This window comes from Podarcis cretensis (genome assembly GCF_951804945.1).
Source record: "Podarcis cretensis genome assembly, chromosome: 9".
Lineage (NCBI taxonomy): Eukaryota > Metazoa > Chordata > Lepidosauria > Squamata > Lacertidae > Podarcis > Podarcis cretensis.
In genome coordinates this window covers 77,271,615-77,287,737 of record NC_137178.1, presented here as the reverse complement: position 1 = coordinate 77,287,737, position 16,123 = coordinate 77,271,615, and the positions used below count along the sequence as shown (strand labels likewise).

General features: G+C 42.5%; 1 protein-coding gene and 1 long non-coding RNA gene across 2 annotated transcripts in view; one reads left to right on the top strand and one right to left on the bottom strand.

The window, feature by feature from the left end:
* Positions 1–2,535: 2,535 nt before the first annotated feature.
* The window catches only part of BOD1L1 (biorientation of chromosomes in cell division 1 like 1), a 45,909-nt gene continuing 32,321 nt past the window's right edge, over positions 2,536–16,123 (bottom strand). Inside the window, exons 13-25 of the mRNA XM_079991481.1 lie at positions 15,356–15,426; positions 14,933–15,017; positions 14,676–14,755; positions 13,789–13,873; positions 12,280–12,347; positions 11,448–11,523; positions 11,335–11,369; positions 9,848–9,896; positions 8,889–8,917; positions 7,420–7,504; positions 6,809–6,998; positions 3,942–4,082; positions 2,536–3,846 (exon numbers count right to left, since the gene is read on the bottom strand). Coding sequence (XP_079847607.1) covers positions 3,738–3,846; positions 3,942–4,082; positions 6,809–6,998; positions 7,420–7,504; positions 8,889–8,917; positions 9,848–9,896; positions 11,335–11,369; positions 11,448–11,523; positions 12,280–12,347; positions 13,789–13,873; positions 14,676–14,755; positions 14,933–15,017; positions 15,356–15,426 — 1,103 coding nt within the window. The 3' untranslated portion in view covers positions 2,536–3,737. The remainder of the gene's footprint in view (positions 3,847–3,941; positions 4,083–6,808; positions 6,999–7,419; positions 7,505–8,888; positions 8,918–9,847; positions 9,897–11,334; positions 11,370–11,447; positions 11,524–12,279; positions 12,348–13,788; positions 13,874–14,675; positions 14,756–14,932; positions 15,018–15,355; positions 15,427–16,123) is intronic.
* The window catches only part of LOC307224704, a 238,391-nt gene continuing 226,277 nt past the window's right edge, over positions 4,010–16,123 (top strand). Inside the window, exons 1-3 of the long non-coding RNA XR_013842704.1 lie at positions 4,010–4,144; positions 4,522–4,841; positions 5,125–6,105. This is a non-coding gene — a long non-coding RNA (uncharacterized lncRNA). The remainder of the gene's footprint in view (positions 4,145–4,521; positions 4,842–5,124; positions 6,106–16,123) is intronic.

Sequence of the window (16,123 nt, the reverse complement as noted above, 5' to 3'; positions counted from 1 at the left end):
CCACTGCATTTGCCCACCCCCAGCCCCTGCTTTCTCTGGCTAATCCCATCCCAGAGGCAGAAAGCACTGCAGATGTAGGATAGACCAGTGAGAAGGTGGAAGCTGAGGCTGCAACAGATTCACAGGAGCATGCGGGTCATACTGTATTCAGATTCCCTCCTCCCTTGTCTCCAAAAACACACAGGGCAGTGCATGTAGCAGAGCAAAGAGCACAGAGCCCTCCTCCCCAATGGAGCTCATAGAATCATAGAGTTGGAAGAGACCACAAGGGCCATCGAGTTCAACCCCCTGCCAAGCAGAAAACACCATCAGAGCACTCCTGACATGGTTGTCAAGCCTCTGCTTAAAGACCTCCAAAGAAGGAGACTCCACCACACTCCTTGGCAGCAAATTCCACTGTCAAACAGCTCTTACTGTCAGGAAGTTCTTCCTAATGTTTAGGTGGAATCTTCTTTCTTGTAGTTTGGAACCATTGCTCCGTGTCCGCTCAAGACTGCTGGGGAAACAGCCGGCCGGGGAGGAGACTTAGGGGGAAGTGAGAGGCACAGATCGTCATTTCCGGCAACTGCTTTACTGGGGTCAGTCTTGCCCGTAGGTTTCTCTGTTTGTATTTCCTTGAATAAAGAATCAACTTTACTGCCCGAGTCTCTGTGCTGACTTGCATCAGAACCAGCCCAAATCCTGCCATACAATGCAGCATTTGAGTGCCCTGTCCCAAGAGACAGGAGCATGCAGCAGCTCTAGGTCATCTCTAAGAGGCCAAACAACTCAGGCACCTGGAGTTTCAGCAGAAGAACAAGAAACAGCAGGCCAGTAGGCAAGAGATGGTAAAGCTCACTTGGTGAAGCTCACCTGGGTAGCTGGTGTGCTCATTTCCCCGTCTTACTGGGGGCAGGGTTACTTTGTGGCTTTGTGCTTGCTTTGCACGTGCATGTATATGTCGGCACCAGGAAACAGTGCTCAGAAATATGCTGGGTCAGATGTTACTTCCCCCAAACTGGTGTGTGGAGGATCTCCTAGCATCTGAACCAATCAAAGGATTAGCAGGGGGAGTGATAGATAAGGCCAAGCTGAAAACTGCAGGACTGTCTTAGTCTGAGACTGAGGATGAAGCCTGTGGCTGCTCCCCATAATGTCACTAATCATCTTTATCTGCCATTTTTTTATTAACAGTGCCGAAGAATCTATGACGATGATGCTCTCTGTTCTCGTCTGTTTGTGCATTTTTACAATAATCTACACATTAAGGGCACAATCCATCCAACACTAAGTGCCACTGAGTCCCTGTGATTTCAACTGAGGAGGGAACACCTTGTGCTTCTCAATTTCCCAATTTTAAAGAGAGTTAAATGTCATTTGGATAGTGTCCTTTGAACATACCGTACTTTTCTCTCTATAACACACAGATTTTTTCTCCTAAAAAGTAAGGGGAAATGTCTGTGCGTGTTATTGAGCGAATGTGTGGTCCCTGGAGCTGACTGGCCTGAGTGCAGGGGCAAAAAGCAGGCAAAAATCCAATTGCGTGTTAGGGAGGAGGGACGCCTGAAGAGAGGAAGCTGTTGCTTTCCTGCATTCTGCCTCAGGGTCTTACTGCCCACCCACTTCTGTTTCGGTTGCTGTTTGCTCAAACGGAACAAAGAGCAGGGAAATCCCTTCCCCTCCAGGCAAGCAGAGGGAAAAGGAAAGGATCGCGTCCTTCCTTCTAATTCCACTCCGTGCTCCGGTGCTGCTGCGTCCAGGGAAGCATTTTAGGGACTCGCAGGCAGCCGGAAAACATTCAGGTGGGAGAGAGAGAGGGCTGGCTTGGGTGGGTGGGGGGAAACTTTTGCCTTCCTTTCCTCCCTCCCGTTAAACCCCTCTCCTGCATTCTTAGCAAGCTGCTTCTCTGCACACCCCTCTCGTGCTCCTTGTCCCTTCTGTGTTTTTCCTTCCCTCCCCACTTAAAACGTGGTTACAAAGCATGGATCCACATGGATCCTCCGGCTCTTTGCATTGGGTCACCTCAAATTCACCATCAGATCACATTACATATCCATGGCTACAGCCTGCACCAAAAAAATCATGCACCCACTGTTGCCTGGGGCTGCAATGGTGCAAAAACATGGTTACAAAGCATGGATCCACATGGATCCTCAGAATTTTTGCATTGGGTCACCCCAAATTCACCATCAGATCACATAGCATGTCCATGGCTACAGCCTGCACTAAAAAAATCACGCACCCACTGTTGCCTGGGGCTGCAATGGTGCAAAAACGTGGTTACAAAGCACAGATTCACAGGGATTCTCAGGATTTTTGCATTGGGTCACCCCAAATTCACCATCAGATCACATGTCTGTGGCCACAGCATGAGGCACAAAAATGATACATCCACTGTTTCATTCAGAATTCCCCCCCCCCCTTGTTTTCCTCCTCCAAAAACGATGTGCGTGTTATGGTCAGGTGCGTGTTATAGAGCGAAAAATACGGGTAACAAAATTTTCTTACCCATTGAAAAAGTTAATCTAGCGACTTAAAAAAAATACAGGACTCTAGTTTTGGGAAACATTTTATAATTTATATATAAAAATTCAGTAAGAAACAAAGTAGAATATTTGACAGAAAAAATCACATTACAACAATAAAAGTCCCCAAAACAAAAAGAAAACAAATTAAAAAACATAGAATGCTGAATTTGGTTATAAAACATGAATATGAACATTTTAAAATAATCTCAGGTTATTTGGCAACTTACCACATCCTTGCAAGAGACAAATTCTGATAATAATTAAAAAAAACCCCAAAACTTTACATGAAACCGAACTTGAAGATTTGTTCTTGTGAGAGTAAAATGTAAGTATACTAATGATTCTGGCAGCAGGGCCAGGCGCTACATTCTCTTTTAATACTAGTATATAAAGTGTGAGATAAATGGTGAAGATCTTTAAATCCTGAAGGTGATACTTTAATTTCAGTGTTTCAATTGAAAAAGAGAAATACTGAGAGAAAAACATTTAGAAGCTTCAAAATGAGACAGTTTCCACTGTTTCAGCTGAAGGGGTCTAGTTCTATCTGAATGAACTCTAACTACTTTGACGCTGGGATAAAATTTACAGATGATAATATATTTCCAAGTGAATAGGGTGCATTTACTAAGCACTGTAAATGCAGTTTTTAAACTTTTACCATACAGAAAGCCACGAGTGTGAGGAAAGAAAGTAAAGTCTCCTCCTTATACTAATTCTACTTGACTTGAATACATGCAGGAAAGTACTTTGCCAGTTAATCAGAGATTTGTTGAGTTCACTGAAAAGGAGTCCCTTCCCGCGCCCTAGACAATGCTAATGATGGCTGCACAACATTTAAGAATCCAGTTAAAATGACCAACGTAAGATAACATCAGAACAGCCCGCAGAACAGTCCTTGCTGTTTGATTAAGTTCATACGCAGTAAAATACATTCTTCTTTAAAATATGTGGCTTATGTACAAAGGGTGTCATTAAGAGGCCACTGGTGATGAGCAGATTGGAAGCATCAGCGAGTCACTCTCGACCATCTCTACTTGAGGTTCAAAGTAAACTTTTGCAATGCTTATAGACTTCTGCATAAACAAATAGTGTATAAAGCTGTTTAAATATGTTACATAGGTAACATGTTATACCTTGGAAACAAGCGCATGCAAAGCCTCTTTGTTTTACAAAGAAGCAGAGGAGAGTTTGTTTGTTTTCCCTTCCCCATTTGTCTGGCGTGGGGCAAAACTATCGCTTGGACTTCTTCGCCTCAGGTTCATCGCCCCTCTGGTGACTTTTCTTAGGCGACACCATGGGACTGGCTTCTCTTTTGCGCTTGGTGGGCTGTAACCTTGAACTGAAAAACAAACCCAAAAGCACGGTGAAATTACTCTGGAGAAGACGGCGTAGAGATATTCACAAGCTAGAAGTGGCTTTCATTTCCATACTTACTGTGCCCCAGGAGATTTATTGGATTTTGCAGCGGCAGGTGACTGCTTTCTCCCTGCTAACTTTCGATGGTTTGGAGGAGGAACTGCACCAGGGCTTTGATTTTTAGATGTGGCTCGTGTTGTGGGCTTGCTGGGCTGCTTTCTGAAAAAATGAGCAGATAAGCATATGTAAACAGGACAGGTTACCTAGCAAATATAATAAAGGTAAAGGTAAAGGTACCCCTGCCCGTACGGGCCAGTCTTGACAGACTCTGGGGTTGTGCGCCCATCTCACTCAAGAGGCCAGGGGCCAGCGCTGTCCGGAGACACTTCCGGGTCACGTGGCCAGCGTGACATCGCTGCTCTGGCAAGCCAGAGCCGCACACGGAAACGCCGTTTACCTTCCCGCTGGTAAGCGGTCCCTATTATCTACTTGCACCCGGAGGTGCTTTCGAACTGCTAGGTTGGCAGGCGCTGGGACCGAGCAGCGGGAGCGCACCCCGCCGCAGGGATTCGAACCGCCGACCTTTCGATCGGCAAGTCCTAGGCGCTGAGGCTTTAACCCACAGCGCCACCTGCGTCCCCCAGCAAATATAATAAAGTAGCACAAAAATTAAAAATGAATCTGTGCTTTCAGAGACACTCTTACACTGGCCATTCAAAAGCAAGTAGCAATACTCGGCAGTCTCATGTTGGGATTGAGGTATTCTGCTTTCTGAAGTTAAATGTGCCAGTCGGACTGCTAAGTCTCTGTTTCGATCACAAGCAAGGACCTGAATCCTAGCAGAGGGAGAAACAGGGTGGTGGTGGTTTGGAGTGGGGAAGTGGAAGGCAGGCAGAGTTGAGCTTGCACAGCCCACTGCTTCTAAATTGGTCCCTTATGCTAACATAGGAAGCTGCCTTAAACAGATTCCATCCACTAGTCCATTTACCGTATTTTTCGCCCTATAGGGCGCACCGGCCCATAGGACGCACCTAGTTTTTTGGGGGGAAAGGGGAAAAAATTATTCCCCCCCAGGCGTGGGGCTGGGGTGCGGGAAGCCCGAGCTCCCCCCGACCCCAGCACAGGCAGCTCTCCGCAAGCTGTGGGAGCCCAGCGCCGGGCTCCCACGGCTTGCTGAGAGCTGCGCGAAGCCTGCATTCGCCCCATAGGACGCACACACATTTCCCCTTCATTTTTGGATAGGAAAAAGTGCGTCCTATAGGGCACGGTAACTCAGTACAGGCACTGACTCTCTCAGGTCTGAGCTGAGCTGACCATCTTGGCTATAAGTCCTGGAAGGCCGGAGTCCTGCCTTGCTGCCCTTTTCCCACCTGGCCTGGGAAGGCAGGGCCCGGACTGACTCCAGCTGCAAAAGCTGAGATTGCTGAATAGACTATTGGGCTGGGGTATTGTTTAGGGGGCTTCTGTTGCTGTTATTGATATTATTTTTAGTATCTTTATTTTTAGACCTGATGATTTATGTGAAAATGGCTTGATTTTATTGTGTAATTTTTGATGTTTTTTGTTTATGACTCCTTTTGTAACTGTAAATATTTTCATGTTGTAAGCTGCCTTGAGCATGGTTTTAACTATGGAAAGATGGCACACAAATAAAATGATGATCGTGACTTTGTAAGCCTTGTTGCTAGAGATCCTTTTAATTGAAGCTGCTGGGGACTGAGCCTGAGACCTTCAGGTGCAAAGGATGTGATCTCCAGGCCTTTTCTTTTGACCTAACAGAACTGCCATCAGTGTTTTGTTATATACATTTCCTATTATACAACATGGTCCATTCCTACTGTGGAGTAGGAATGATTTTAATGTGGAACTGCTGATACTGGGCACCACAATTTAAGAAGGATATTGATAAGCTGGAATGTGTGCAGAGGAGGGCAACCAAGATGAACAGGGATCTGGAAACCAAGCCTTATGAGGAACGGTTGATGGAGCTGAGTATGTTTAGCCTTGATATATTTGAAGATGGTGATCGTATCTCCTCTCAGTCTCCTCTAATCAAGGGCTGTCACATAAAAGATGGAACAAAGCTTGTTTTCTCCTGCTCTGGAGGAGGCCCCCAAACAATGGCTTCAAGTTATAAGAAAAGGAGATTCTAACTAAACATCAGGAAGTACTTTCTGACGGTAAGCACTGTTCGAAAGTGGAACGAACTCTCTCGGGAGGTGTGGGCTCTCATTCACTGGAGGTTTTTAAGCAGAGATTGGATGCTTTGGTAGAGATTCCCGGATTGCAGGGCATTGGACTAGATGGCCCTTGGGTCCCTTAGCTAATGTATCCTCCAGTGTGTGCATCCACACATGTGAGTGAGACAGAAAGGTGGGGAAAGAGACACATTATTAGTCAAAAACTAATAATGTGGCAAAACCTCTCTGACTCCTACCCAGGGAGTCAGTTTCTGCAATAAAGTTTGGATTGCTAGACGTAAAGCCTTCACGGGTCTAGAATACATTTATTTATTTCAAAAAAATTATACACCACTTAACTGTAAAAATATATGCACCCAAGATGCTAAGAGATCACCAAGGGAGGGAAGGTTGTAAGACAAATTTGCTTCCTGAAGAAGCAGGTTGGCTAGAATAATTTAGCAATAAAATAAAAGTATGAATATGGAATATATAGAAAGTCTCATCATTTTTTCCATAAGCAACAGCTGAGCAAAATTTTTGGTAGCTAGGGATCACAAACAAGATGCCTTTATTATATTTTTATACAGAAAGATGAGGCAGAACTGGATTTGGGATGGATTCATTAATGACTGGAGTCAGAGGCCAGGATTCAAAGAAGTACAAGGTTGTGTCTGCTCTGGACTTCTTCCATCCCCACCACAGCCCTCCGTGCTTGGTGACGCATCTAGCCCACTGCCCAAGTCTCTGCAGAGCCAACGTTACCTTTGTGCTTCCAGTCTTGAGGCTGACCGTGTTGTGGCCCCTGAATGCATTTCGTCAGCATCATCACTGTTGCCACTGTCCTCCCCTCCGTTATCGCCACTCTCCTTGTTTTCATCTTTGTCTTTTGTCTCCTCTTCAACAGCAAGTGTTAGTTTCAGACGTTTTTTGTCTGGCTCAAGTGTGTCCTTCCCTACAAAATTTTATAAACACACTCAAATTTCCACCCAAGCCTCCAGAAGGGATATGGATACTTACTTTAGAAGGTGAATTCTAAATGGACCCTGTGAGTGGAGTAAGTAATTTTCCATTTCCGTAGCATTTTAATGCATACTTGTTTAAAATCTCTCCAAAAACATTTACAATAGTTTACTTCTTTAGTTCACAGCCAGAATTCATAGAAAACCCAAGAGGTTGTAGGCAAGCAGCTGGGATGTACCATTCCTGACATAAGATTACAGCAATTTGCACATTTCCCCATAATATTTACTTTAGCCATAACCCAATGATTTTCCCCTCGATGAATAAAGGATAATAAAACTGATATTTGTATAAGCTAACATGCACCTTAAACAATAGAAAAAGTTAAGAGAAGCAGAACCTCCATGTTTTACCTGTTTCCTCTGATGGAATTAGAGGTCGTTTGGGCTTCCTTCCCCTTCGACGCACAGCCACCTCTGCCTCCCCTTCTTTAGCTTCCTAATAGTTGGAAGTAAAGGGGGAAACAGTAAAGAAATTGAAAGCATACAGGGCTTCTGGCTGAGAAAAAAAAGACAAGGGGAACTCATAAGAGGGCTTATAAATTTATTGACAGTACAGAGAGGAGAGGAACATATTGCAGCACACTCTATTTATGTACTTGTTCACAAAATACATACGTCACTTAGGGGAAACATGCAACAAGATGCGGATTTTTAATTTGTGTTTTTTAAGAATTAGAAAAGCTCATAGATGACAAACTGCTGAATAACTGCTACCCATGATCAGGTGTATAATAAGGCATATAGTGGTACCTTGGTACTCAAACGCCTTGGTTCCCAAATGCCAAAAACCCGGAAGTAAGCATTCTGGTTTGCAAACATTTTTCGGAAGCCAAACATCTAATGCAGCTGTCGGCTATTGTTTCTGGGGCACCTGCACCAATCAGAAGCTGCGCCTTGGTTTTCAAACATTTCACAAGTCAAACGCACTTCCAGACTGGATTAAATTTGGCGCTTTTGTTTTTGCTATTTGTTTTGAGTTTTGGTTTTTGAGGCTTTTTTGGTTAATTTGTTTTTGTGACTGTGTGGAACCCAGTTCAGCTACTGATCGATTGTGTGATTGCGGAAATGAATAAAAGCCCCCCCCCCTCCAAACAATGACTATCATCAGTGCAGGTAAGAAAAAATTGTAATTTAAATTTTTATCATCTACAATACTGTCTTATTTCTTTTATAGTACAGTACATTGATTATTGCTTTCATTTTATGGCTCAATGGTCTCGTTAGATAGTAAAATTCATGTTAAATTGCTGTTTTAGGGGTTGTTTTAAAAGTCTGGAACAGATTAATCCATTTTGCATTACTTTTTATGGGAAAGCTTGTCTTGGTTTTGGAACGGACTTCCGGAATGGATTAAGTTTGAGAACCAAGGTGCCACTATATTGCAAAACCTAGGAACGAGCAAGATTTTCTAGGAGCAAGGTAAAAGAAATGTTGTCTCCTGATCTCCAAGGAACCAAGACTCCATTTGCCTCATCTATATTTTTTCAGGTGTCAGTGTGAGCACTGATATTGCCAGCAACTTAATTTGAGCCTTTACATTCAGACGCAATGTATCAAGGATTGAAAAATTCTAAGGACTGAGGACAGAGGATGCCTTCCTATTATGCCCTACTCATAAGCACCCAGAGGCATATTGTTTCATTATGCTGGAAGAGAGAAACCTGGAAACGATGGACCTTGGTTTCATTCAGTAACTCAATTCCAATGAAACAGTTTTCATTAGAGAAATGACCCTAAGCTAAATTATACAACTCCACAAAAAACAAACATTTTTAGGATCAAAGTGGAAAACAATTTGCACTAAAAGATCTTGAACTTACTTTGTGTCTCTCATTCAATGAACCTTTGACTAAAAAAGGAAGAAAAAAATGTGTTAAGAACTCTACATAAACTGCAACTCTGAACACACAAACTGTTATAACTGTCACTTTTTGTATGAAGTTTAAATTAAACTTAAATGACCAAGGAACTTAAAAAAAAAGGATTTCTTTCTAAAATTCGCCACAGCATAATAAAGCAAAAATTAAGTTATTTCTCACAGAGATGTCAGCCAATGGCAAACAGAAGGCAGCTCAGGATTTTGAAATGCTTGATGTTAGTTGTAAATGCTACAGTCTGGTAAAAAGGTGGATGCAATGGGTTACTTCCCATGCCAGCAGCCTGAGTAAATCATGCAGTTGCTTCGCTTCAAAATCTTACTGGAACAGTGTATGAAGCAGTGAGTCACCGTGGTTACTTTGCCATTTGACCCAAGCACTCTAAATTGCCCTACTCACAGAAGTGGGAAATCTCTGGCATCCATGTCAATGCCACTGAAATCAGTCCACTTGGAAGCTGGACAAAGTGTTTTACTCACCTTTGAAATAGACAGGGGAAGGTCTTTGCATGCACCATTGTTTTGTAGATCCATAAGAGTTTATACAGTGGTACCTCTGGTTACAAACGCTTCAGGTTATGTGGTCTGCTAACCTGGAAGTAGCTGCTCCTGGTTGAGAACTTTGCCCCAGGATACGAACGGAAATTGCGTGCCGGACGTACGCACGCAGCGGAAGGCCCCATTAGTGAAAGCCCGCCTCAGGATAAGAACGGTTTCAGCTTAAGAACGGACCTTTGGAATGAATTAAGTTTGTAACCAGAGGTACCACTGTATAAGGCTATATCTGAATTTTTGGAGTAGTAACTCTTTAAAGAAAAATGGCTGAGTTACAGATGCACCTCATCCTATCCTTTCCACTCTTTCTTCCTTTCCAAAGAGAATTTTTTTTTTTTGAATAATTACCTTTTGGAGTAATCATCTCTCTACTGCTAGAACCTGAAGACTGCTGCATCTAATTAAAAACAAAAATAGCAGTATATTTCTATAGTGCAGGATTAGAAAAATTAAAACACTGTTTTCAGGCCCTGTTTAGGTCTTATCACTCGAAGAGGAAACACCCACTGAATGGGGTTGTGAGGACAGATGTCTCCCCCCCCCAAATGAAGCCACATGTCTCCCGACTCCTTCAGACATTGACAGTGCATTTCTGCAGCACAGAGCTTTGCAGATTTATGGAGGCTCCTTGCAAGAGTGGGAACCCTGGAAGATCAGGATTCCTAGTCCCATGAGTGGCCTCCGCAGATATGCAAGGCTCTCTACTGTGTGAAAGTGCCAAAAAACTCAGGTGCCTCTGGGTGGGGTCAGGGTGAATGGTGCGTATTTGAATTTAATCTCTACATGCGTTCTCTCTTAAGGTGATAAGTCCTGAAGAGGGCTATACTGTTTCTTCAGTTAATGCAAATAAAAATAAAATAATCTAATATGCACAAGCACATTCTTTGTTATGGTCCAAAGACCCACAAAAATCTAATATGCAGTACATTTTACAACTCAAGACCATTTCTCAGATCACACAACAACAAACCTGGCTTTGCCATGAAATCTACAGTTGACTTTTCTGTAAACTGGCAAACATTTTAAAACCACTGCTTTCAATGAAGCTCACACGTTCAGCTGCCAATCACTAAGTGCTGCAGTGATCCAGTATATGACATGTTCTGGGCCAATTCATACCCCCAGTTTAAAAGTTCTTTTATGCAGTAGCAGTTAAGCCTTCCTCCCACAGAGATTTCACGCCTTATGGCAAACAGGCAAACACCTCGTTGGTGCCCCCACTGGGGGCTGACCATGTCACTGCCCATTTGTGGACTGCCCTGCCGAGTGAGGTTTCTGCTTCTTCCTCATTACTGGCTTTCAGGAGGAATTTAAAAACATTCCTGTTTTCCCAGCCATTTGGTGGATGAAAGATACTGGCAACCCTGAAATAATGGAGTGAGAGAACCTGATTGCTTTTCAACTGTTTTTAATGATATTGTTATTGATGTGTTGGGTGCCTTTGGGAGAAAGTGAGGGATATAAAAATAATAGCATGAAGAAAATACAGGCAAGGTATTTCATCTAGTTATTTATATGCTGCCTTCCTGGCCTGACCACAGACCTCCAAGGCAGGTGACAAAAAAAGAAAATATGCACCAACCCACTGGAAATCTCGAGTTATCTGAATATCACAACTATTTTTGAAGGTGCCCTCCATTTAAAAAATAATCCGCTATAGTGTGGGAGAAAACAAAGGTAATCCCTTGAGCTCAGGGAACCAGCTTAATAGCCCATGGGATCCTGGCCAATGTTGTGTTATTGCAATTGAAAAAAATATAAAACAGTGTTCCACAGAGAGTCAGAAATCCCACAATATGTGAGCATCCAAACAGAATATCCATCCAAATGCTTACATTTCCAGTTCTTGAGTCAGCTTCTGAAACTTGACCTGAAAGGAAAAATAAACCTCCTGAGTTTAATGAAATGCTGAAGTACATTTTCCATGGTGACGCAGCACTGTACTTACCAAGCAGTGCCATTATTTCAATAGGATATTTACGGGGTCTTCCTCTTTTCCGCTTAACTGGTACTTGCTTTTTTTCCTAAACAAAAGGACAAACAAATGTTGTTTAAGTCAACTCAAAGTGTCCACTAAGGCAACTGGATTATGAACAAAGAGTCTTGTGTTACATTAAAGGACTAACCAATTTATTGCTGTGTAAGCTTTCACTTACTAGTGCCCACAAAACTAACACAACATGTCCAGAAATAGTGATTCTTCACATTATAGTCGCATTATATGATAGCGTCTTTCCCAACCTCTCTCACACACCATAGATTAAGTCAAACATTTTCTTTTAAGTTTCGCTATTTCAGTGGAGAGTTACAAATCCGCTAAAGTCTCCTCTCCCATTGAAATCAAAACCATGGCTGGGATGGATTCTTAATAGCCAAGGAAAGTTAAACCATTTATAAGCTCTGGTGTGCACCAACGTTATTCACAATGATAATAATTACTTAGTATTTGTGTCAAGGTCAACCAGTGGAGCTATTCTGAGTGGTTTCCGGTTTATTACAGCCCCCAGTAGCCTGCTTGGACCAATTAGTGAGGCACTTTCCAGATAAAAGTGCTCACAACCATTCCAATGTGCACTTCAGAATATATACAGAATACAGGATCAGTTCTGGTTGAAGCAACTCGACTTACTGGGTACTTCTCTCAGAATTCAGCAAATTCTCTCCTCCCTTTCTTCTCCCAGCCTCCCATCCTAGGAGATCTTCCCTTCCCTTCCCTTCACCAGCCATCCATCAGGAAAGTATACTTTCAAATAACTATCAGAATAGGCCATGTTACTTGCCTCAACAGGATTTACACTGGATTTCTCATCTGACTTTTCACAAATATCCGCTTTGCCAACAATCTCATCTGCAGGAAAAAACAATTAAATCCCCACCATCATTTTTGAGCAATTGCTTAAACCAGTGACTTCCTCTGAATTGTACATCGCCTGGTTTTCACTTGCAGCACACCCCATCATTTCGACTTCTTTGACAATCTAGATAAACATCAACGAATATGCAGCTGCTATAACCTATCCTACAGTTTGCTGCATCATGTATCACTGTATACACCTGTACTTCTATGGCAGGGATCAGCAACCTTTTTCAGCCCTGGGCCAGTCCACTGTCCCTCAGACCATGTGGTGGGCTGGAATATATATATATATATATATATATATATATATATATGGGAAATGAACGAATTCCTATGCCCCCCAAATAACCCAGAGATGCATTTTAAATAAAAGAACACATTCTACTCATGTAAAAACACGCTGATTCCCGAACCGTCCGGGGGCCGGATTGAGAAGGCAAATGGGCTGCATCAGGCCCCAGGCCTTAGGTTGCCTACCCCTGTTCTATGGGGTAGGTATGCAAGGGAACAGGATATTTGCTTAATACAGTGGAACCTCAGTTTTCCAATGTAATCCGTTCCAGAAGTCCATTCGACTTCCAAAACATTTGAAAACCAAGGCTCAAAGGGACGCCAGCAAGTTCAATGGGGAAAATTGAGAAACATGCCTTGGAAGCTGTTTGGCTTTTGAGGGGCATTAGAAAACGGAAGCATTCACTTCCGGGTTTTTGGCGTTCGGCTTCCAAAATGTTCGGCAGCTGAGATGTCCGAAAACCAAGGTTTGACTGTACACAGGAGCAGCAGTTCTACTTATTCACTAGACTGTGGTCCAGACATGGGTGGACTATTCTCCATCCAGCAGGAAGGAGGCTCTTTGGAGCTGGGGTTGTCTGTTTTCTGAAAAGGGAACTGCATAACAAGGTAGACCAGGAGATGTTTCTGGATGTTTGTGAGGTCTGTAAAACTTGAGTACTGTTAATTAGAATGTTGCAAATGTGTAAAGACATATTGTGTCAAGTTATATTGGAAGAAATATGATTTAAAATTATGATTAATGATTTATATGGATTGATAAAGGAAGATTAACTCTATTTGATTAATTAGGAAAATAGTCAGAGAAAAGTTAAAGCAGGAATTGAACATGCACAGTCGATGGAAACAGGAATGGATGGAAAAGTATTAGAAATTAAGAAAAAGCATTTTACTGTGAGTAGCAAAGGAGAGAGGGAAAAGATGCCTTGAAAGGGGGGGGATAGAGGTCAATTTTTACATTTGTGTCAAATATGAATTAATTTGTTAAAAATTTGGAAAACCTATAAAAATTAATTGGCCAAAAAAGAGAAAAGAACTGGGGTTGCCAACCCAACACCAACAAAGGCTTTCATTGGTCCCTCCCCAAAAATGAAAGGTGTCTTCTAACCCTTTCAGGAAAATTATGTAACTCTGATGTTACCTTTTCCTTCTACAGTTTCTGATGAAGGTTGCAGAGACTTGGCATCACCTTCAAGGGTATCTTCTGAGTCCCTGGAAGTTGTTTCCTATGAAATTATAAAACATGTTAAAATACTGCGTGCTGTAGTACTAACAGAACGGCATTGTGAACTACTACATTTAAAGGTTGCCACCACAACTAGTTACGTAAATTAATCTGACAGAAATAACTGATAAGCTGTTTCTGAGGAGGAGCCACATCTCCTTCCAAAAAGCTTCCAAAAGGTGTAATTAAGTGGTGACTTGACAGCAAAGTTTATCTGTCGTTCTCATCTCTGCGTAACACATGCAACATGGGATTAATTCCTCCTACACGCTCTGGATGGATTGTTCGCTGATGTGGAATCGAGAAAGCCTATCAGATGGGTGAGCGACTGGAGTGGGAGAAACTATAGCTTGCCCAAGCACCATGGAAATTAATCTCTAGAGAAAATACCAGCTGCACTGTCTTTAATTATCTCTGAAACTACTATAAATCACGAAAGAATTTAAAGAAAATGCTCATCTGTCAGTAAATATGTCAATCCAAACTACGACCCTAAAGCTGGTTTGAGAAGAGATGTCACGGAAAAGGCTGAAGGTAAAACTGTCTTCTAGGAAGCTCATTTGCAGTTTACTTTGAGGAAAGCTACAACAAGGCAGCTGTCTATAAGGGACGAGAGATTCTCTGAGAAGTGCTTATGTTGTTGTTTTGTTACATTTTTGATCCTACGTTCCACGACTGATTGCATTGACAGTAATGAGAATTAATGGATGCTGTTGCACCCGTTATGGGGAATGTGGCTTTGAGCAAGCATTTCAAGCAGTATGTTGAGAAGTAATATATCAGTAAACAGATTTAAAGTATACCGTATTAGATTCTGCTCTGGCTTCAAAATACTGTCTCTCTTCAGCTTCTTCTCCCAAAATCTGACACACTGGACCATGACCTGCAAAATAAATTTAACCCTTTAAAAAAAAATTCTGAAGACTTAGTCTTCAGTGCTGAGTGCTGAAACCTTGCACGTATTTTTTTTCTAAATCAGATTGGCCTGTAAACCATCCCATGCAAACTAGTTAAATGTTTGCCAGAGACAACAAGGCAGGAGTATTTATTTGTTAACTACCTGATTCACCCTCTTCGATACCAGGATGTCTGTCTGTTTCTGGCATGAAGCTCTCTTCCTTCTGATCAGGTATTTCTACCTGCAACTAAGAGGAGGAGAGGAAATAGATGAGAAAGTAAATATTTCCATGTTGGATCAAGACTGAAAGTGGAACTAGTCCAGCATTCTGTTCTGAACAGCAGCCAGCCAAGATGCGTCAGGGAAGATGCCAAGCAGAGCATCAAAGTTACAGCTGTCCCTGGTTGCTTGCCTCCATTGTCTGCTATTAAGAGCGATACTGCCCCGGAACAAGGCGGTTTCATTTAGCTATCCCAATATAGAAATCATGCCTTTGATTGACAGGCTCCTAAAAACTGTAATCTTTTTTTTTTTAAAGAAAAAAATCTTCAGCAAAGAAAAGTAAGACAAGAAAGAAATGCAAACCTCTAATGACTTCTCTCCTGAAACTTGGACTTCTGCTTCTGTTACGACTGAAGTATCTGTTGTTTCAAGTGCTAAAAAACAAAAGCAGAAAGGCAGAAAAAAGGACTATTAATAGCACTGAGCATTCAAAGTGTTTTACAAAGCAGTGTCTCAATGTGATGGCTTGTGTATGCTCTTTGCAATAAGCACCCTCTGCTCACTCAGAGAGATATTTACAGTTCTTTATTTTACATATGTACAAGCGTCCAAATTATAATCATGCGTCCGAATCGTCCAGTTCAAATTCAGGGAGTGGTCTTCTCTGGCTTCTCCTCCAACAGAAAAGGTGGGGACATTTCTGATCCCTGTGTTTTACCCCTCTCCTTGCAGACGGCACAGGCACAGGCTCTCCATCTGTTCCTCAACTTCCTGTGCGGTGCTGGGGCTCTGCTTCAGCATCGGAGAGCCTTCCTGCCTCCGGGCTCTCTCCCTCTTCCCCATCCTTCACTTCCTCTCTATCTCCCTCTGACTGTTCCCGCTCCTCAAAGGCGTTCCCTGGCAGCCCTGTGACACTCAATCATTTCATGAATCTGTAAGGTCAACCAATTATCTCTATATTGTAGATGTAGACACCTTCCTAGTGACTTCTGGCAGGTATGAGATTCCTGATTTATACTTACATTTCCTTAACAGTATGTTAACCACAAGCCCAAGATGGATTTTAAGAACTACTATGAAGTGCTCTCAGAACTATGCAAACAAGTTTCAGCTAGAACAGGGGTAGGCAAC